Consider the following 22838-nt stretch of genomic DNA (forward strand, 5'->3'; position numbering starts at 1 on the left):
ATCCCAAGGCCCGCACCACTCACTGCATAGACCTGGGTATTGCTCAGTGACTGCCTGGGGCTCTCAGGGAATGATGGCTGACCCCCAACCCCAGGCTCTGACCTCCTCTGCCACTTTGACCAAAGTGCATACAAATCTCTTTTTCTCATTTGCTCTGGCATATGAAGTTGGCATGTTTTCAAGAGGGGTTTGACCAGGAAACTAAAACAAAATCCTAAAAAGGAAAAGCAGGCAGAGTGGAACGGATGTGTATCCGGCGGGGCGCTGAGTCCTCATCCTGAGATCACGACCCTGGTCATGCTGAGTAGTATCCTCGCAGTGTGTGGATCCTGCCCCCGACCTTCCCTGCCAAGTGAGGCGGATAAAGCCCTGCCTGGCCTCCGGTGGTTTTCTGTGGCTCAGGCTCTGCAGGTCCTGCTCCTCCTCCATTTCTCTGTCCTGTTCTTTGTCTGAAGGGTGCCCACCAGCCAACCATTACAGGTGGTTCCTACCTTTCGTGAAATGGAGCTACTTCATTTTAAGAAACTATCTGGGAACTGGTCTTGGGGGCTGGGATTGGTAAGAGCAGAAATCATCTTCACGGGACAAGTTGCTAAGACCTGCAGAACCCGAAACACCCCCATCCCGGCCTTTTCTGGATTCTGCTTAAAATCTGAAAGATGCAGGTAATTCTCCCCTTGATGACAGAACAGAAAGAGTAACACCGGAGGATCAGTGAGTGCCTGATGCTGTCCTAACCCAGGTGCCCTCTGCAGGATACGGTGCTCCACGGAGTGATCTCACGGAACTCAAGTCATCACAGCTTTATGGTATCAAATCCCTCAGTGACAACTCATAGTGACAGCAGGATCGGGACGGTGCATTCGTCCCACGTTTGTCCCACTTCAGCTTCCTCCCTCGATCCATCTTGAACCCTTTGCCCTGGTGCCAAGTTCGGGCCTCATGCCTCAGTGGAGCCCCTCTTTGTGTCCCTTCACACTGTGGTTGGGGCGGGCCAGGAATGGACTGGAAAAGGCTGAGAGGAGGCCCCGAGACGCTCCCTCCTCCGCAGTCCCTTCCCATGAGCCAGCGCTGTCCTCCAGGAAGACGTCCGGGTCCCCCACTTCCTGTGACCCAGGCAGGGGTGGGGCAGGGAACACAAAGGATTTAGGGCTGCCTCTCAGGCCAAAATGACCTGACTGTGGGCATGGATGGACCAGAGGGAAAGGCAAGGGCTGCAAGCCAGGTGGAGCTGACATTTTGCTCCTGGAGGCTGCAGGTCCGCTCTGTTCTTATTTTGTTTTGCTTTCATTTGTTCCCACCATCTGGGAGGGAGAATGCCAGAGGTCAGACAAGGTGGACCCCCCTAGCTGCAGCGAAGCCAAGACCCGCAGTCCACAGCCCCGGCCAGTGGCTGATGGGTGAGGAAGGGCTGGTTCTCATCTTGGCAGTCAGGCGGTCAGTTCAGGAGGAGTCTAGGAGAAGTTGAAGGAGGGTGGAGTTATCCCCCCTGTTCCTTATCGCTCTTTCTGGACCCCTCTTGGCTGTCCCCAACCGCAACAAAACCCCTCTGGTCAAGATGGATCGCTGCATCAGCCAACCAGACACTTACCGCCAGCTTTGGGCACAGGAGAGCTGAGCTTGAGCTGACTTTTCTGGGAAGAGAGCCGAGATTCAGGTGGCCAGGGAGGCAGCCCCCTTCCCAGCCACTGGGTGGGATTTTTCTCAATGTCCTCCAACCAGTCTGACCTCCACTCCCACGGGGTCAGGGAAAGGGTAGAAGTCAGGGAGAGGTCATCCCGGGGCGAGGGAGGTGACGAAGCATCTGTTAGGGAGGATAGAGATGTCTGTGGAGGGTTGGCCTTCACCCTTGGGGACCAGTTTAGGGCAGAAGGCGTGGGGCTGCTTAAGGCATACACCTGACCGTAGACATAACCCAGTCCCACTCGGTCCATCAACCCAGTGGCCACATCCCCAGGGTCCTCCACCCCAGGGAGAGGAAGATGTTCACTGATTTCTTCAAGAGAACAGCTTGAACTCCCTCCTCCCAGCTCGGCCTTGGCTTTCTGTCCTAGGTAATTCCTGCTCTCCTGTTCGTCACAATCCTGACTGCTTTTTTAGGGGGAAGAATGTAGAGTTAAGGTTTGAAAACTAGGTCTTGGGGATATATGTCCAAGGAAGGGAACACTGAAGGGGCTGAAGGAGCCCTCACTACCTGCCGTTGACTCGGGAATGATGGTCCCAACCTGCTAGACACACAAAACAGGAAGCCCAGTCTTGCCTCATCTGGCCATAGATGGGAGAGGAAGAAGGCTTTGACAGCTCAGGGGGAATGTAAGAGACAGAACAGAACTTCCCACAGTGGATGAATCTGTCACTGGGCTGGGGAGGGCAACCTTTCCTGCACCCCACATTTGGTAAGAGGAAGGTCCTGGAGGTAGCAGAATGGACCATATAATTGGCTGCCTCTGGGCCCCCCCCCCTTATTTTTTTGATATATTTATTTATTTGGCTGTGCCAGATCTTAGTGTTGGGATACGGAATCTAGTTCCCTGACCAGGTTTTGAACTTGGGCCCCCTGCATAGGGATTATGGAGTCTTAGCCACTTAGTCCCTGCCTCTGGGCTTTTAACTTGCACAGTTTATCCTTGTTCTGGGTGATCTTGGGCAAGTTAATAAACCTATGGGACTTACAGCTCCCTCATTTGGAAAAGAATGATAAAGAATATTCCTCAGAGAGCTGCTGCTAATGCTGAACGTATGTAAGGCGCTTGGCATGGGGGCTGGGACACAGTGACGATGGTGAGGATGCTTGACTCTTGGTTGGGGAGAAGCTGTGTCCCCTCCCGGGGGATGGGAGTGAAACAGTGATCTCACGTACCCGTGAAGACGCAGTCTGCTTCCCTAGGTTCCAGACCAAAGCCGAAGCTGTCTGCTGCCACAGCCAGGGCCCGGGCGAAGTGCGCGTCAGCGAGGAAGGAGCCGTCAGAGGAGCTGACCAGGCTGGCTCTGGCGCTGGGGCCGTTGTCCTCTGAGGCTGAGCCCCAGCCATTGGCCAGGGAGCCCTCACTGGGGGTGGGTGTGAGGCAGGGCCGAGGTGGGCACAGCAAGCCCCTTACCTCGGACCCCACTCCTCCTCCAGGCCTGCCCATGTCCGCTAGGTCCGAGGCCGTGGGCACGCTGATGTAGCCATAGGTGATGGGAGGGGAGGGCGCCCTTGGCATCGGAGAGACGCTGTTCCTAGGAAGAGGTCACAGGGGAGATGGCATGCTGTTGGGCAGGGGCAGGGCGTGGAGGGGCAGAAACAGTCCGGTGAGGAAGGTGGAGGCGGGAGAGGTGAGCACGCCTCTGTCTCCCGCTTATCTGTATCCTCTGGCTCCCCTCCGGCCACTCACCTGGGGGTCTCCTCCCCCTCACTGAGCTCCAGGCACAGGGCCACCTCCTCAGGGGTCAGCACGCTGTCCTGATCCTCCCCCAGGGAAGACAGCGACGAGCTGGACAGGCGGCTGGACGCTGGGCTGGGACCAGAGAGGGAGGAGGCCTGGGGGCTGGAGGGGCGGAGGGTACCGGAGGGAAGGAGGGCGGGGAGGGGGGCTGCTGGCGGTGGAGGGGAGGTGGGGGCTGGGGGCTCCACCGAGTGCCTGTTTGGGGTAAGACAGCAGGATGGTTAGCGCAATTCTTCCGGTCCCTGCCACCCCTCCCCCAGCCCCGCCCAGCAAGCACCTCCCACATCCCCAGTGCCCCGCCCTGCTTCCTGACCCCAGGCCCTCTTACTGGGTCTGCTGACTCTGAGTGGGGGGTCCACGGGGAGCGAGTGGTACCGGGGGCAAAGGGCGAGTCATCAGTTCACTGGAGGAGCTGAGGAGCTGTGGTCCCAGCGCCCGCCAGGCCACCAGAGCACGGGGCACAGCTCCTGGGGAACAAGAGCCTGGGCGTGAGATCGCAGAACCCTCACAGCCCCCAGGCCGCAGCTTGTCCACGCAGCGTCCTGTCCGCCCGCCCCACCGAGCCAGCCTCCTCAGGGACAGGAGAAGCCAGATGGAGGGGCTGGCGGGCCCCACACCACGCCTCACTCCCTCATTCGCCTCCCAGGGCCCTCCACTCACCTGGGCTTTGGGGAAAGTTCTTGGAGCCTCTGTTGCTCGACTCGCAGGCCCAGAGCTCCGCAGGGTGGCTGGCCCGGAGCAGTGGGGAGCTGTTGGCCTGGTGCAACTCTGCAAAACGAAGAGTTTTGTTTGTGGGGCTGGCGGCCAATCCAGGTGGGCCTTTCAGAGTCCAGCCACAGGCTCTGTCTTCAGCCTGATTGTTCACTTAAGCTTTTCTCTGAATCCAGAAAGAAGAGAGAAGAATCTCCCTCCATCCAGGCAGCTGAGATATAACAGTGAAGGAGCACTAGACTTGGAGTTAAATCACCTGATTCACAGTCCAGCTCCACCGTGTATTAACTGTGTGACCTCAGATAAACGCATCGACCTTCCCGAGCCTGTTTCATTTGTAAGCAGCCACTTCAAAGCATGGTTTTACCAAGCAATTGAAAACAGATTGGAAAGTTGCTGGCATCTAACAGATAATTTTAAAAACAACCTCTTGGGATTTCCCTGGTGGTCCAGAGGCTAAGACTCTGCACTCCCTATGCAAGGGGCCCGTGTTTGATCCCTGGTCAGGGAACTAGATCCCACATGCTGCAACTAAGAGCTGGCTTCAACTATAATAAAAGATCCCACGTGTTGCAGCTAGGAGCCAGTGCCAAATAAATAAATAATTTTTAAAAAATATTTTAAAAATAATGAGGAAGACAAGAGATGGGAGCCCCAGACCAGCCAGGTATGATGAGAGAGAGTCAGCTGATGGGAAGAGGAACTTTAGAGTAGGAAGAAGGGTTGGTCTCACCCAGGTGGGCAACGCCTTGCCTGTGGATAGTCAAGATGTATTGAGTGAATGAGTGAATGGATGGATGACATTAGAGATGCAGCTGTAAACACAAAGTGAGAAGAATCATGTATGAGATGGCAGCTACCATCAGGCCCATGTGGCCACTTAGGAGACAGGGCTCTGAGTAAATCGTGACAGTACAGAAGCCCCAGGTGTGTGCAATGACTTGGTCAGGCCAAAACCAAAATGGATCTAAGTTTAAGCCAGAAGAGAAACAGAGTAATAAAGAGAAGGGATTTCCCCAAGACCTGGAATAAGAGAACATCAATCAAAGGAGAAAAGAAATAACCTTCAGGTTAAGGCCACACGATCAAAAGCCCAAAGCCCAGTTAGGAAAGGGGAGCAGAGACCAGGCAGGACCTCGACACAGAGCTATCTTGTCAACCTAATATAAAAGATGTGGGGGCCACGATGGGCAGGTTCAGAGTGAGGACAAGGCATTCATCAAGGATACATCTGGGTCCTAGAAACCCATGTACAGTGGCTGGACCTTCTAAGCCACTGGATGAAAACCCACACAATGGCTAGACTTCCTCCACTAGAGTTTCCTTTTGTACTTTGGCTGGTTTAGCTTTTACTCATTTCCTTTAATTGTCGTATGACCCAAGAAGTCCTGGAGGCCAGCTTTGAGTACTCCAACCCCCACTCTCACCAGCTTTGTCTTGTCTTGGGCCTGGCTTCTTGCCTAAGCTCAGAAGTTGGGGCACATGCTATTGGTGTTGATTTATGTGGAAGGGGAAGGGAAAAGACTGTATTTATCCCAGCTCACTTTATTTCTTCTAAAGGATTTTTGGTAACCAAAAAAAGAAAACTGCTTTCCACCTTGCTTGGAATTACTTGAATTTAGTGTCAATATTATTTGAATTAAACTATGAAGTGAAGTGAAGTGAAGTCGCTCAGTCGTGTCCGACTCGTAGCGACCCCATGGACTGCAGCCTACCAGGCTCCTCCGTCCATGGGATTTTTCAAGCAAGAGTACTGGAGGGAATTAAACTATACACTAATGTTATCAAAGTGAGGTGGAATCTTGTTGGGTACACCTGACTTGTGATAGATATTTGAGTGAATTATTTAATGAGGATATTTAATATATGTATCGGCAAAGTGAACTAAGAATCTGACATAATGGATGAGACAGCTGTTGTCAGAGTATTAGTACACAGGTAAAAAACCCAACTAGGCTCAGATAATAAGAAAAAGGAATAAGCAGCTTAAGGGGGGGGGCACTGAGAGACTGCCAGAGTTCGAAGACAAAGAATCAGCAGACTTTTGGACTAGACGATAGCCATAGAGGAGCTCCATGCCTCTGGATGAGATTTTTTCTTTTTTCACTATCAGGCTGTACTGCGTGGCCTGTGAGATCTTAGCTTCCTAAGCAGGGATTGAACCTGTGACCCCTGCAGTGGAAGTGTGGAGTCTTAACTGTTGGAGCACAAGGAAAGTCCCTCTGGATGAGATCTTGCGGCTGTTGCTGTTGCCCACTAGCCTGGAGGAATTACTATGCTCACCCCATCCTGGAGCAGTGATGGCGTGGAGCCAGATGAGGGAGAAAAGGGGTGTGATGAGGACCTAAATCTCTAAGTGAGATTAGAAAACTTCGTCTCAGAACGGGAACCTTTCTTAACAACTGACCTTAGAAAATTGATCCTCTTTTCGGGGTAGCATTAATGTTTTCAAGTGGGACATACATTATATTCAAATCAGTGTGGTTATCCATGAAAAAGCTACTTTTTAAATGAGATTTATGCAACCTCTTTTTAGCTGGTATTTCATGATCACAGAGGATTTCTAATGCAATAGCTCTGAGGCAAAGCTGGAAAGGATGCCAGCTTCGCTAATATTTAGAGTCATAAAATTCTGGATATTGGCCAAGCCCTTAATTACTCTAAATCCATCTTTATCTTGATAAAAGTTGGATTATATCCACTTAACAAAACCGGCTGCTGAATGTTTATAAATCTTAACTAATCAGTACAGGAGGCTCATGGAGATGGCGGAGCGTGAAGTCAATGTTCAGAAATGGAGAAACAGAGTCATCGAGAGAACAGAGTTTCCCAGGGGTGCTCCCAGAGAGATTCAAAGTAACTTTTGGAAGTTTCTGGTTTCAAATTTGAGATCTGCAGCTCATGGACGTAGGGTTTTAAACAAGCTACCCCATTCTGATCCTCTTTCCTTATCTGTAAAATTAGAGAAATAACACCTTGCCAATATATTGTGAGGATTCAATGATGTAACAAATATGAGTAAAGCACCTAACATAGAGTAGTTGCTAAAGAAATAGAGAGTATACGTATTTCTCTCCGGAGAGTCAAAACAGGTAGTCGAAAGTCAGGAGAGAAATTGACAGAAAGGAAATGCTCATTCTCTGGGAAGCAAGCTGGGAGTTGGTACCTGGGCAGGACCCATACATCGTGCATAACGCATATGTACACAATACACGGTACAGAGGTTATGTGAGCCTGAGGTTTTGTGCTAGCACTGGTCACTCTCCTCCAGGTTCTAGAATTACCTACATGCTGGTCATGCACTTTCATTAGACTTGGAGCTAGTAGAGAGCAAGGATTATGTTTAGTATCACTGTGTTCCCCTCTCCCACCCCTAGTGGTGCTTATTCAGTGTTTGCTGAATTGAGCTGACTGCAGAAACAGGGCTCACTGCTGGTGTGAAAAACCCAAAGAAGAGCCCCGTGTAAAGAAAATCTGAGGCCTGCGGCTTCCCCGGTGGTCCAGTGGTTAAGAATCTGTCTGCAATGCCGGGGCCACGGGTTCGATCCCTGGTCGGGGAGGTAGGATCCCACATGCCTCGGAGCAACCAAGCCTGCTGGCTGCAACTACTGAAGCTCCTACCCCACAACAGGAGAGAGAGTCCGTGCACAGAAGCAAAGATGCCGCATGAATGAAAGAAGATCCTGCGTGGCTCAACGAAGACCCAAAGAGCGAAAGAAAGAAAAACTGAGGCCAGCACACTCCTGGCTGCCGGTGGTGGTGGTGGTTTAGTCTCCAAGTCACGTCTGACCCTTGCGACCCCACGGGCTGTAGCCCGCCAGCCTCCTCTGTCCATGGGATTCTCCAGGCAAGAATACTGGAGTGGGTTGCCATTTCCTCCTCCACACTCCTGGCTGGGTGCACGGTAATAGGTGTCCATCAGGACAGACTGTGGGTGGAGGGCAGCCCACACCTGGCCCCGAGACTCCTGTCCCCCATACCCTGATTCAGGCTGCGTGCATCCTCGAAACCTTACCCTGCTTCTTTCTGGCCTTCCAGGCCTCTGCGGGGGCCAGAGACAAGCGTGGGGAAGAGAGACCCCGGCGGCCACAGAGGCTGTCTGAACTGGGCCAGGGGCTGGAGAGCTGGGCCAGCTGGGGTGTGAGCCGCCTGGCCGCTGGGGCCTGGGGGCTTGGCCGGGCTGGGGGGCTGGAAGGCCCCTCGGCAATGAGGGAGCCATAGAAAGTGCTGGTGTCAGGAAGCAGGGGCACCCCAGGGCTGCGGGGATCCCAGGAGATCACTGCGGTAAAAAATGACAGAGCAATTATGGGGAATGCAGCTCACCCACGCCCCCTTTTGTCCAGCACCCCCACTCAACTGCTAGGCCCCCTACCCGCACCCCTGGGTGGGGGGGCATGCTCACAAGAGCGGCGACCTTCTAGCGGGTCCCGGGGGTCCACTCCCAGCCGACTGCTGAGGCTGCTGCTGCTGCTGAGGTCTCGAGAGCCAGAGGTGGAGCGCCATGTGTCTGCCAGCCAGGGGGAGTCGCTGTGATCCATCCTGGACAATGAGGGGTGCGGGGCAGAGACGCAGGTGGAGGGAAAACGTGATTGGTCAAGACCTCGAGCTCAGCAGGTAGCAGAAGGGGTAGAGTAGATGGTGGTACCAGCTTTATTCTCACTGCTTTTCAGCCCCCCACAGACTCCTTAAGATCTCTGATCTGCTGTCCCAAACGCAGTGCCCCTTTCTTATCCTGAGATCAAAGGACGGCCAAGTTGCCCCAGAGCTGGGAGGTATCACAGACAGATGGCTGTGTGCTGCGACAGAAAGAATACACATTGGGAGCCAGATCTGGTGCTGCCTGGCTGTGCAACCCTGGGTCAGCTCAGTCTATTAGCCTCTCTAAGCCCTGGTTCCTCCAACAGTAAGACTTCCTTACGAGGCTGATACTGTAAGCTGAGAGGAAGAAGTGAGAGATCACTCAGCCAGCAGCGCAGGAGTTTGCTGCCTGGATATTGGCTTCTCTGTCTCTAGCCTGATTCCCTTTGAATGGGGTGCCATGCCGGTGGGGATCAGACCAAAGCACTTCTCTGCCTAAAACCCTCAGTGGCTCCCCATGTACCAAGATGGAGCCCAGCTGCCTAGTGTGGCTAACAGGGCCCTCGTTGGCCTAGCTTCCAGCTCCTCAGCTTTATCTTTTGCTCTGATCCATCCTATACCGGAGGCCCCAGCCCAACCAAAAGGCTTGTCTTTCTCTATAAAGCAGGCTATTTCTTGCTATTCCCTTTGCCTTCCCCCTTTATTTCAGCTTTAACTTTTTGGGTTTTTTTTTTTTAATATAATTGCTTCGCAATGTTATTTTAGTTACTGTTGTACAATGAAGTGAGTCAACCACATACTTACAAATATCCTCTCCCTCTTGGAACTGCCTCCCCCTGACCCCCATCCCACCCCATCTAGATCACCAGAGAGCGCTGCATTGAGCTCCCCGTGCTTTATAGCAGCTTCCCACCAGCTCGCTATTTTACACGTGCAGTCAGGGGAAATGTGAGATCTTCCTCCCGTAGTTCCCCACCCAGCCCCCTCCTGGTACTCCCAGCTCTGGATTGCATTTATGCTCATGTGCCTGTCTCGGCTAGACTGAGTGTTCTCCTGGCAGACAGTGACTCTTCTCAAGAAATGAATGAACAAGGTGATCAGAATGGAATCTCCCTTGAGGAAAAGGATGACGTCCCAGGGGAGACAGAGAAAGTTCAGGAAGGTGCAGGCTAAGCCCAGGAAGTGGCTGGAAGAGAAAGGCCAGGGAGCACGGGATAACACAGGAACACGGCAACAGCCAGCACGGAACCTTGCTCTGGGCTGAGAAACTGACAGCAAAATGGTAGCCTGAGAGCTGGCACATAAGAGGTGCTTGATATACTCCTGTTGAAAGATGCAGATCTGGAATGTGAAATCTCTCAGAAGAAATCTAATGAGATAAAGAGCAGGAGAAGGTGGGCAGAGATGAAATGGTTTAGTGAAAAACTCAGCCAGTAGGAGAAAAAAGGATGTTTTGTTTCCTAGTGTCTTGTCTCATAACTGGAGACTTGCTCTGGCCACCGAACACACTCGGAGCAGATGGATGTATACCCGCAGGCGGGCTGGGTTATTGAGAACGAGGAGGAAGAAGCAATCACATAGGGACAGAGTGCCCTCTGCTGGAACTGTGGGTGGATTATTGTGAAAGAAAGATGCCTTAGTGGGGGTAGGTGATTGCTGAACTCAAAGGTACCGCTCGGTAGATGCTGAATGCACAGAGAGAATTAGAAATCAGCCTGGTCCTCCCATGCTATTATTCTCTATCCAGCAGGAGAGTGCAGTAAGTATTAATGAGAGCTTGGTAACAAGAGCACCAGATTAGGGGTTCAGAAGGCAGGTACTGGCCATGTAACCTTGGGTGGTCACTGAAGTCTGGGTGGGGCCAGTTACTTACCTGTCAGATGGTGTGATAGTGACATTAATGAAAGAGAAATTAATTCTCACTTGAAGTTCAGGGGAGATTCAGGTGTTAGGATGACAAATTGCCTGGCAGTAGGGGAGACGGGGCTTCCCAGGTGGCGCTAGTGGTAGAGAACCCACCTGCCAATGCAGGAGACGTAAGAATCGTGGGTTCAATCCCTGGGTTGGGAAGGTCCCCTGGAGAAGGGCAGGGCAACCCACTCCAGTATTCTTGGCTGGAGAATCCCACGGACAGAAGTGCCTGGTGGGCTACAGTCCATGGGATCGCAAGGAGTCAGATACGACTCATGCGACACAGAATGCACGCATGCAGGGGAGACAAATGCTCCAGCCAGTTCTCTGTCCCAACTCCACTGTCCCTCAGCCCCTCTGCCCCTCCCTCACCCCCGCCCCTTTCCTGTCTCACCTGTGTTTTAAGATGGCATCCTCACTGGTGTACCTGTACAGACCTGAGAGAAGGCAGGAGGAAGGGTCAGCCCAGAGTCTCCAGCACCTGGCTAGAGGCCCAAAGCTCTGTTGCATCCTGGATGGACCCAGGGAAGGCCAGCCAGTCCACCTGCGAGTCCATCACCTTCTCACCTGGGCCCAGGTGCACGCCAGCTCGGCGGCGGCGGTGGATGCACACAGCCGTGCCCAGCAGCAGCAGCCACAGCACGACACCCCCGCTGGCAATGACCTCTGGCCGCTTCAAGGCTGCCCACAGCTGCTCCAGGGTCCATGGGCTGTGCGCATTGGGTTGCTGGGCAGCTCGCTCCATGGCCTGCCCTGTAAGGGAATTTGAGCTCAGGACGAGGCAATGAAGGTGGGTAGACAAGGGGGGAGGAGCTGGGAGCATGAGCAGGGAGAGAGAATGTTGGAAAGGGGGCCTGGATGGGGTCTGGGTGGGGCCAGAGGGCACTGTCCTCACCTAATAGGAGGCAGACAGGGCTGCTGGGCTGCCCAGCGCCCGCGCCAGTGACAGCAGCCACTTGCACACAGTAGGAACCTGACATGCGAGCAGCAATCTCCAGCTGGGTCTGCTCACCCACCACGGTCCAGTTGGCTGGGGGCAATGAGGTGTTGCCCAGGCTCCAGACCTGAGACACAAACAGAGGTGAGCTTGCCCGCCTCCAAAACCATCACAGCAGTTAAGCCCCTTCATCTGCAGATCAGATTCTGGGTATGTGGCCACTCTCTCCTGGGGTTTACCTGGAGACACTCCCACATGTACCCACACTTCCTATTTCCTTCTTCCCTACAAAGTGGGTGAGACTTCTCTCTAGACTGACAGAAGAGGGACAAAAGCAATCTTCCGAAGTAGGTGTTAGACCAGTGGTTCACACACATCAATGTGCTTTAGGATCACTTGGAGGGTTTGTTAAAATCTGGATGGCCAAGCCCATCTCTGACATTCTGACCCACAAATCCTATCAATAGACTGAAGGATCTGTATCCTAACAAGTTCTCAGATGATGGTGATGTTGCTGGTCCAGGAATCACACTCTGGCACCTCTGCCTTAGAAACTCAGAGTCAGTCACAGCCTGGTTTGGTCCCTGTCCTGTTTCCCGCACTCGTGAGCCTAGCCTCACTTTCCATGTCTGTAAACTGGGGATCACAACCCAGCATGGGCTGTGAGAGGAAATGAGATCATGTAGGTAAGCGCGTGGCAGTGTCTGGCAAACAGTAGAGTCCCTGCTTCGCTGGGCAGGTACCGTTTCTTAGTGCCCAGAGCCAGGGAAGAGGGAAGTCTTGGCACTACAGGGGAGCGGTGCGTCAGCTTGCGGGGGGTACCTGGTAGCCACGGATGATGCCATTGTGGTTTTCAGCAGGTGGTGGGACCCAGCTCACAAGGACACTGCCATTGCCAGGTTTTAGGGTCACCTCCTGGGGTGGGGCACTGGGCACTGGTGGGGAGGGAGACAGGCGGTAAGGAATGCTGAAGGAATCCTAGGGACTCCCTTTCTAGAGAAAAGAGCAGGGCTGGGGTCATAAGGTCCGAGCCATGCTGACAAGAACCAGAGCTTCTCTCAGCTCTGCTTTCAGAGCTAGGACAAGAGGGGGCCCAGGGGTGGAAGCCGCTATTCCTCTTCCTCCTGACTACAGAGGGACAGAAAGGGGCTGGGGGTATATCGTTGGGTTCTGTAAGCATCTGTTCCTGACCTTGTTCAGGCAGTCTCAGGAGCAGCACGTTGCTGTCGGGGCCTTGAGCGCGGCCGGAGGACGGTCTCACTTTGAACTCGTAGTCTTGGCCCCAGTGGAGGCCCCCAAGCTCTGCGCTCTGCCAGCCAGCCAGCAGGGCCTCTGCCCACGGGGCGCCCTGGCCCCCAGGGGCGGCCTGGGTCCTGAACAGGGCCGTGTAGGACTGAGCAGGTGCCGCGGGGCCGCTCACCTGGGGAAGGCGGGGGGAGGGGAGGACTCAGGGCTCTCGTGAGCAGCCCTCTCCGGAGCTGTGCCTGTTCCACCCCAGGTCCCGGGCCTCACCTTCCAGCTGAGCCACACAGCTGGCCCAGGCTTGGTGCCCTTCTTGGGGTCTGGGTTCAGCAGGGTCACGTTTTCCAGCTGAATGTGCACAGCCAGAAGCTTCAGGGGCTCCTTGTAGTCCCGGGGCTCTGTGGGGCGCACACATTGGGGATGGGCCCATAGGTCAGAGGGAAGAAATTAAAGAGTGGAGCATCCCTAGGCCACAGAGGAGCCAGAACTCCCAGACTGCCCTGGTCGTGAGCTCTCCAATGTCTATCCTCAGATGGAAGATGATGATGATTTAGCAGCTCAGTCACGTCCGACTCTTGTGACTCCATGGACTGTAGCCCACCGGGCTCCTCTGTCCGTGGGATTCTCCAGGCAAGAACACTGGAGTGGGTTGCCCTTCCCTTCTCCAGGGGATCTTCCCGACCCAGGGATCAAACCTGGGTCTCCTGCACTGCAGGGAGATTCTTTACTGACTGAGCTATGAGGGAAGCCCTTGGATGGAGGAACCACCCCTCAATGAGGTCCCCACCACTCTGACCCATATCCCGGGTTGAACCCCCACATCCCTTAACCCCAGCCCAAACCAGAGCACACCACCCTAACTGGTGCCCCCCACCTTGGCCCTGACCTTAGCCGACCGCCCTCCCCTTACCCTGGATGGACACCCTGGCCACCCGGCTCTTCCGTCGTCCTGCACTGTTGGTGGCCATACACATGTAGGTCCCCGCGTCACTCTTCTCTGCTCTTGCCATCAGCAGGGAGCCTTGGGACACCTGTCAGGACCAGGTGTCTTATAAAGTCTCCCATGTGGGGAGGAAGGCCTAAGGCCTCACGGCCGCCCCTTCCTCAACTACTGCAGGAGACATGGGGCTGGGGGCGGGGGGAGCGGGTCAGGCCCCTGGGTGTGCACAGTTGAGGCCCGGACAGGATGAGGTTTGGGAAGGGGCTCACCGAGTGCCGCCCTGGCTGCAGGGCCAGGGGTTTCTCATCCTTCCACCATGAGACGGTGGGCTCTGGGTGGCCCCAGGGCGGCTCGCACTGCAGAAGCACCTGCTCGCCCACTGCAGCCACCGTGTCCCGAGGCTGGACCTGGAAATCCTCCTGGAGGACTGTGGGGAGGACAGAGGGTTGGCCCTTCCATCCAGGTCCCACCTTGGCACTTCCAACCTGCTCTGTATCACCTGCCTTTGGGCTCTGCCTTGTGCTGACTTCTTCACAGCCCCACCTCCCAGGTCTCCCATCTAGGACCGCCCCGCACCCAGCCCTCCCCTCCCAAGTCTCCCCACCAGGCCTCACCAGCCACGGACAGCCGCGCGCCCCGGCTGACTGCCGTGCCCAGCCGGTTGCTGGCCTCACAGGTGTAGACTCCCAGGTCCGTGGATCGGGTGCGGTCATCGTGGGCACGTCCCCGGGGAGGGGGCCGCAGCAGCAGGAGGGTTCCGTCAGGGAGGAGGTGGTGAACGTCTGGGGGCACCATGCTCAGGGGGTGCCCATCCAGCAGCCAGCGGATGGTGGGAGGCGGCTGACCTGAGGCCCGGCAGCTCATCTTGGCTGGTTCGGGGCCCTGGAACAGCTGGTCCTCGGGATGGACTAGGATCTGGGGTGGGAAGTCCTGGGCCATGCTTCCTGGGGAGAGAAAAGGAGGCGGGGCCCAGTCTAACTACCAGTAGGGCCCCCAAACCCCTCATGTCTCATCTGCCTCCTTTTGAAAATGAGTTCCCAAATAACATACTGGGGACGTGAGGGCGATCTGGTTATGACAGCTGTCACCCCAGGGTTGATTCGGCTAATCTGGCTGGCCAGGCGGGTGTCCCCTTCTTCCCTCACCACTCCATGTCTGTCCTGCCTGAAGCTATGCCATCAGTCAAAGAGGATGACCATCCACGATAGAGAGGGACCGGTCTTCGGTCAAGAGTATAAGGTGGACTCTCCTGCTAGTACCTCCAAACAAGCTCCTAGGTAACATGCTGGGAGGGAGGCGAGAGGGCCAGTGTGCACGCGTGGCACGCAGTGAGGGCCCGTGGAGCCCTCAATCTGTTTCTCTCACACTTAACAGCACCACCACCATCATCACCATTGTCTCTGCTACCCCCACTGCCAAAGGGAAACAGAGGCGAAAGGGCCTCCCCCGCCTCGGCCAGGCCTCGGATCAAGGGTGCGTGGGCTAGGAGCGGGGAGAACCGGTCCTACTCACCCGTGAGGAGCAGGAGAGGCAGGGCCCAGTGGACCCTGAGGAGGTGCGCTCCTCCAGCGCCCATGCCTGCTCGCGGGGCTCTGACCTGGTCCGCAGCACTTGGTCCTACTGCTCTGAGCTCACAGCGGCGGGGGAAGGAGGGGCGGGGCGGGCTGGTGGTGGTTGTTTGTGACCGAGACTCTGCCCCAGGAGGGAAGCAGCTTGGAGGAAACCGATGCTTCCTGCCCGGCCTTCAGGGCCTTGGAGAACTGGGAGGAGACCAGAGGAGAGAGGCTCTATGACCTTGACCCTTTAGTCATAACCTGTGACTCTAAACTCAAACCCTAGTCTGGGATTTCTTAGAGGTAATCCTCACCCTGACCGTTAACTCCAGGAGTTTCGATCCTTTAATTCCAAGCCTCTAGTGAACCATTCAACCCCAATCCCAATTCCTTTTTTTCCAGATGACACCCCTCACCCCTACCCCACTGCTAGAGTGGGTTAGAAACTCAGCGGTGAAATCTCAGGGCACGGGCATTCTGAGGCTAAGGGTAGAGAAAAGCAACGAGGAAGATAACTGGGTGGGGGGCAGTGTCTCATGTCCATTTCCCAGGGAGAGGTGGGGTGGTAAGCCAGAAGATAAGGAAGATAAGAGACTCTGGGACAGTCTGGGAGATGCCTACAGTTCACTCCTAGTCAGCTCAGAGACAGACAGATAAACTTCTGGGAGACTTTGGGCAAGTGACTTCATCCTTGAAAGTCAGTTTCCTTATTTGTAAAGAGGGAATAATAACAACAACAGCAATAATAGTTCCTACCTTGAGAGATGGAATAAGAGAAGAGATGAAGCATAGAATCAACCTAGTACAGTGCCTAATGCTTCGTAAGTGATCAGTAAAGCTTAGCTAATATTATGATTTATTTATTTTTATCCACATCCCATCACTGAAACTATTCAAGCATCCTTGGCTGGGATATTTTTCAGGCCCTGGAAAGATGGTTAGAGTAAATGGCCTTTAAGAGCTTTCTCCAGCCCTGGGACTTCCCCGGTGGTCCAGTGGTTGGGAATTCACCTTCCAATGCAGGGGTGAGGGTTCGGTCCCTGGTTAGGAAACTCAGGCCCCACATGCGTGTGGCAAAAAAATAAATCATTTTCCCAGTCCTGAAATATTGTGTTTATAGCAGACAGACCCGTAGTTTATGAGCCTGCAATGTCAGCGCACACCCCGCTTCTCCCCACCCCCTCTCTAGAGATACGCTGCTCTCCCCTTTCAGAGCCCAGCTCCTGTTTACAGGTCTCTTCCTTCCAAATCTGGAATCTCAGACATTTCCTGGAGCTGTTCCCGGAAGACCAAGGCCAGGCTCTGGGGGCTCAGCGGAAGAATGTCCAGCCTTTGTTCCCCATTGTTCCTGGCCAGCTCCTTTGTGGGGCCCCTAACCCAGCCGACTGCCTCCCTTCCTCCCCCGTCCCAGCCTGGCCTCCACGCCAGCCCCATTCCCAGCCCCAGACTTCACAGCCTGAAAGAGGAAGGCCTCCCTCACGCCTTCTTCTCCCTTCAAATGCAGAACAAGTCTGATTAAGACAATCAGGGCAAGAGAACACTGTTCTCTACAAAGTGGGCATTTCCAAGGGGGTAAAGAACAAACAGTGAAACTAACAGAGTGTCAGAGCTGGGAGAATAGGGATTGGTGTCAGAGAACAGAGTTTGGTATTTCAGAAGTGGAGGAGCAAAGGGAAGTGACAAATTCCATGGGGCATGCAGGGTATATGTGTGCCAGGCAGAGCAGAGTAGAATTTATGCGGTCAAGGATCTGTGGGGTCAGCATGAGCAAGGGGGTATTCAGATGGATAGTGAAGGCAGCCAAGGATGAGCAAGTGTTAGGGAAATTAAATAGCTTTGCCTAGGCTTCAGAGACAAAGCAGAGCAGGCCTTTGACCTTGCCTCTAACCTGCCTCAACACTGCCCTGACTGTGCGTGCCCTGACTGCCTGATGCGAGTGCAAGACTTGTGGCACCGTAGATAAGATAGGGGACAAATCTTGAAATTTTTGAGTCCTTGGATGGGGGTTGGTCAACCAAGCCCCAGGCTTAACAGCACTCCAAGTTTCACAAGACAAAACAAACAGCATTAACAAGAAGCCAGAGATGCAATTTGCTCAGATTGATGATGATATCAGTTTGCATCCTGAAATTATAAACGGGAACCCCAAACCTCAATCTTTGGAGTCTCACACTGAGCGGATGAGCTGCCTGGGACCTTTTCCCAACTGGGACTCCAGATGTGCTGTGACATGGGACTTCCCAGCGCTATTTGAGTCTGGATGTTGGTCAAAACCCAATTTGGTGATGTATCCTCTGCTGTTTCTATTTCGCTTTTCTTTTAATGTTACTATATTGAAAGTAAGCTAGGTGATTCTCTGATAAATATTGGTATTATTTATTTGTGTATAACAAGTGGCTTATTTTGTTAACATAACCTTTGAACCTGAGGCAAAACTGAAAACTTTTGGCAAAACGACAAGGAAAGGTGGATTTACTGCACATCCAGCCAATTTGGGATTTCCCAGGTGCAGAGCCCCCCAAGCCTGTCTGACTCCGTGACTGCCTGCCCTGCAGGAATGCTGCCTTAACGGTCCTCTCTATTCTCTTTGGCTTATATATCAGACTTGGGGAGACTAACCAAGTTCTCTCCTAATGATTTAATGGCAGCTTGATTTGACTCACATCTCTACATTCTGGAAAGATGGTGTCCTTCTCTCGGGGAAAAGGACAAATCTCAAAGGAATTCAGATTCATGACTAGGTGGTCCTCAGGTGGGTAGGAATGGACAGGTGACTCAGGAGAAAATGCCTGGAGGCTCTGCAGCTGGGGGAGGACTCCCTGCCCCACGGTCACGTGACCCCTCCCTAGAGATGCTGTCAGCACAGCCTCTGCATTCCCAGACTCTGCAGACCCAAGTGCTAAGAACTGATGGGGACTGAAGGGTCCCTTCACTCTGAGCTGTTCCTTCGGATATTAAGGCTTTCTCCTCTCTCAGTTTAAGCCTCCAGGGCCCTCAGGGATCCCCGGAGTGAAGGCCAAGGGGACTTCCCAATAGCAAGGCGTGTCTGGATGGCTCTCAGAGACCGTGATGCTCATTTCCAGCAATCTGCCCCCCACCCCGCCCCCCGGCATCCTGATTGTCTCATTCCCACACACTAAGGAAGAGCTGACCATGTGAGTCATGGGAATGACGTTGGTGGATGGGAGCTGCCTCCAGCTATCTCGAGGAGGCTCTGCTTTGGGACCCTGGTGATGTGCTGACCAGTGACACTTTAACCAGTATCTTTCTTACCCCCTGGTTTTAGAGTTTTGTGTTTTCGTAACACTTTAATTGCTTGTAAGAGGGAAGTGAGAGGAGAGAGATTATAAGGTGCTCTTTATAAGGACCCTCCAGAGGACATTTCTTCCTACCTCCGGCTCCTGGCTTCTCTGGCTTCCTCTATGTTTTCTGAAAATGAAGCCAGCACTCCTGTTGACCAGGCTGGTGGGGTAAATGGTACTAATTCAGGTGGGATTGGATGTTTCAGTCTTGGTTCCACCACTTACTGGCAGAGGGACCTTGAATAAGTCACATAACATCTCTGAGCCCCACTTTCTTCATCTATAAATTTTCTGTATGAGGTTTGAGGACAGTGGTGCTATGAAAACACTAGGCATGTGTTTAAACCAGCCCTTGAGTGTTCTGGAAAGGGTATAGCCCCTTGCTGACCACTAGAACCATAGCCCCCACCACCCAGGACACTCTCTTTGGCCTTGAGATCCTACCCTTTCTGTCTTCTTGTTTTTGGTTTGTTTCCCTCTTTGTGTGAGTTTGGTCCCAATTTCCAAATCCTCCATTCCAAGATGCCAAAAGTCGGAGGGAAGTTGAGACAAAAGAGGAGATAGGAATGATCTCCTCTTAGCCGAAGGGGAAGTTGCCCAGACATCACTTCACTGGCTCAGCTTCTGTCCCCTCATTCCCAGGCAATTTCAGTGTCCATGTGGAAATCACGTCTAATACTCTCAACTCCACAGTTTCTTGACTTCCTTAGCACCAGTGTCTGCGAGTCACATCTAGATCACACATTGGAGATTGGACCAAGTGGAGATTTCAAAGGCTGTTGATGTCACTATTTGTCTGCTCTTGTGTCCAAGAAGAAAAAGAGACCAGAGCAGTTATTGTACTTTGTGTTCAGCTTGTCAGTGCCTACCCCCGACTCATCCCCCAGCTAACCCAGCCAAAGAAAAGACCACCGGGAACACACTTGTTAACATGTTGGGTTTCTTACTCTTTGCAGCTAAGGGCGTGCATATCATGGGGTGCCTCAGTAAGAAGGTGCATTCGTTCTCAGTCAAGTCTGACTCTCTGTGACCCCATGGACTGTAGCCCACCCGGCTCCTCTGTCCATGGGATTTCTCAGGCAAGAACACTGGAGTGGGTTGCCCGTTCTTCCTCCAGGGGATCTTCCCGACCCAGGGATCGAACCTCCTGCTTGGCAGGAGGATTCTTTACCACTGAGCCACCTGGGAAGCTCTAGTAAGAAGGTGTCAGAACCTCTTATAAGATTTGGGCTTTGACTGGGTAATAGGAAGCAGACCTTTGCTCTAAATTGGTTGTTGTTGGGGATCTAGGACAATTCAATGATTCTTTGCAGCCGAACGTCTTTAATAATTTCCTTACTGTGTAGTGTATCAAATGGTTCTTTTTCTTCCCCTTCTGTTATAAACATTACTGCTTGGAATCTTTATTTTATATGTCTTCTAGTATAATTAAGATTTTCTTTACAGAATACCTAAACCTAGTAGTCAAATGTCTGGGTCTGTCTTAGGGCATACAAATTTCAATTTCAGATGCAAATGACAAATTGTTTTCTAAATCAGTTGATTGCCCCAATGTCCTTAAAGCCACATCTTCATAATAGTTGGTGGATTTCTTAGTTTTTGACAGTCTGGTATGCAGAATAATATTTTATTGTTGTCTTAATTTGCATTTTCCTGATTAAATAATGAAGCTAAGCATCTTTTCAAGTGTTATCCACCATTTGTGTTTTTCACCTGGAAAGTATTTATTTCTATCTCTTGCTCATTTTTCTGTTGCTTATTTGTCTTTTTCTCAATAACTTCCAGGAGTTTTATATAGCCTGGAAAATAATTCTCTGTGAATTAGAGATATTGCGAGAACAAGTTTGGCCTCATATTTTCTCTTTGTGCTGTAACAGATGTTCTTAATTTTTCATAAATATATTTATTAATATTTGTTTTTATGTTTAGTGCATTTTTTCTGTTTTTGAAGAAAATTTTCTCTATACTAAAATAAGAAAATATTCTCCCATTGTTTCTTCTACAAGTATTCAGATTTTACTTTTAAGTCTTTGATCTATCATGAATTGATTATTTTTTAGGGCTTGAGGTAGGGATATACTTTTTTTTTTTTTTCCAGATGGTAACTAATTATCCCAGCATTACTTATTGCTTAGTCCCAGTGACCTGCAATTATTCCTTGGTCACACATCAAATACCCATATATACATGTATAGCTTGTTTCATTGGTCTATTTGTCTAATTCTGCACGAATCCTATGCTCTCTCAGTTACTAGAGGTGGATAATATTTTACTACCTAGCAGCGTGATTCCTCCCCAGTTAGTGTTCAAATTGTCTTGCCTATCCTTGCACCTTCAGCTTATCAAGTCCTTGAAAGCTTTGTGGAATTGAAATTGAATGCATAGGAAAAACTGACATTTTATAACATTAAGTCTTCCTATTCATGAGCTTGTACACCTGTTAATTTATTTGGGTCTTCTTTATTTTTTAAAATTACTTTTTTAAATATTTATGTATTTATTTTGGTGCATCAGGCCTTCGTTGTGACACATGGATCTTCTGTTGTGGCACTCACACGCTCTAGTTGTGGCACTGCCTTAATGGTGCCACTGCTTGTGGGATCTTAGCCCCCCGACCAGGGATTGAACCCGCATCCCCTGCATTGCGAGGCAGATTCTTAACCACTGGATCATCAGGGAAGTCCCTACTTGGCTTTTCTTTAATGTCTTTTAATAAAGCTTCATAATTTGCTCTATATAGATATTGCACATATTTTGTTTAGTGTATTCTTAGCCAAATTGTTAGACCTCCTGTTGAGATTATTAGCAAAGATAGATGCAAGAATCTCTCCCAACCCGTATGCTTGTCCCTTTGCAATACTAGTTGTCCCTCCCATAAGGAAGTGGAATTTTTTCCCCAACACCCTGGAGTTAGGCTGACCTTGTGAGTCACTTTGACCACCAGAATATAGTGGAAATGATATGTGGAATTTCCAACTCTAAGCCTCAAAAGGTCTTGCAGCTTCTGTTCTTGAAACATTGCCCTGAGACTATTATATGAAGAAGCTCAATTTACCCCCACAGAGTAAAGACAAGCTATTCTAGCTGATGCCTAAACCTGCTAGCCAACTATAAGTATCAACCACCAGACTTGTGAGTGAGGCCATCTTAGGCTCCAGCTGCAGTTCAAGATGCCAGATGACACAGTCACATAAATGACCTCATGCGGCACCTGCAAGTGAATTGCCTAGCTGGGTCCAGCCCTACCCACTGACACAAAGGATTGTGACAGAATAAAATGGCTATTCTTTTAGGTCATTCAATGTTGGAGTGGCTTGCTACAGAGCAATAAAGAAATGAGACATTATGGCATTATGTCTAGTAGTTTGTAGATTCCTTTGAAATTTGTATACAGAAAATTTTGTAATCTAAATGAATTTTTGGCTTTTAAATTTCTCACCTTTATGCATTTTGGTTTCTTTTTCTTGTTTTACCAGTACAATGTTGAAACCAGGAGTGAATATGAGTATCTTTGTTTAACCTCTTCATTTTAAAAGGAATATATCTAATGTTTCACAATTAAGAAAGAGGCTTGCTGGTTTTTTTTTTAGGTATTATTTATCAGGTTTTAAAAGTTTTTTATTTCTAGTTTGGTAATGCTTTTATCAAGTTCTCCAAATGTTTTTTCAGGTATCTAGTTTGTCTCCTTTCATCTGTTAATGTGGTGGATATCATTTAGGAACCTTCTAATTTTAAATTGTTCTTGCATTCCTGGCATAAATATAGTTTGGTTATGATATATATATCCCTTTTTAACACATTCCTAGATTCCTTTGCTTACATTTGTTTAGGGTATTTTGTATGTATGTTCATGAGATTGGCTCATAATTTTTCCTCTCATATTTTCCTTGTCTCATTTTGTTATCAGGGTTTCACCAGTCTCATGTAATGAGTTAAAGAGTATTCCCTCTGTGTTTATTTTCTGGAAGAGTTTGTATAACGTAGAAATTATCTGTTCCTTGAACAACTGGTAGGACCTACTTATAAGAGCATTTGAGCTAATGTTTTCTTTGTAGGAGGATTTTAACTTTTTTTTCTGGTTCAAATTCTGTTGTATATGGGATCCCTAAACTTGTTGATCTTACAACTGGAAGTTTGTACTCTTTGACCAATATCTCCCATTCCCCTACCCCTCAACCCCTGGTAAATACCACTCTACTTTCTGTTTCTCTGAGTTTGCCTTTTTAAAGTTCTATATAT

The 22838-nt window shown here is 51.1% G+C and overlaps 1 protein-coding gene across 2 annotated transcripts; it reads right to left on the reverse strand.

Annotated features, from left to right (window-relative positions):
• Window positions 1-788: 788 nt before the first annotated feature.
• ROBO4 (roundabout guidance receptor 4) lies at window positions 789-15413 on the reverse strand. 2 transcript variants are annotated; one of them, XM_043452148.1, is made up of 18 exons: window positions 15257-15413; window positions 14359-14688; window positions 14014-14171; window positions 13715-13835; window positions 13075-13202; window positions 12754-12982; window positions 12385-12497; window positions 11521-11689; window positions 11193-11378; window positions 11020-11062; window positions 8551-8675; window positions 8152-8415; window positions 4086-4193; window positions 3754-3892; window positions 3375-3620; window positions 2861-3219; window positions 1592-1804; window positions 789-1454 (listed from the first exon to the last, which is right to left on the reverse strand). In XM_043452148.1, the coding sequence occupies exons 1-18, from the start codon at window positions 15318-15320 to the stop codon at window positions 1444-1446; spliced, it is 3006 nt and encodes a 1001-aa protein (XP_043308083.1). In that variant the 5' UTR covers window positions 15321-15413; the 3' UTR covers window positions 789-1443. The 2 variants fall into 2 exon arrangements, with proteins under 2 accessions (XP_043308083.1, XP_043308082.1); XM_043452147.1 differs by having other exon boundaries at window positions 8539-8675.
• Window positions 15414-22838: the final 7425 nt, after the last annotated feature.

This window comes from Cervus canadensis, chromosome 29 (genome assembly GCF_019320065.1).
Source record: "Cervus canadensis isolate Bull #8, Minnesota chromosome 29, ASM1932006v1, whole genome shotgun sequence".
Classification (NCBI taxonomy): Eukaryota; Metazoa; Chordata; class Mammalia; order Artiodactyla; family Cervidae; genus Cervus; species Cervus canadensis.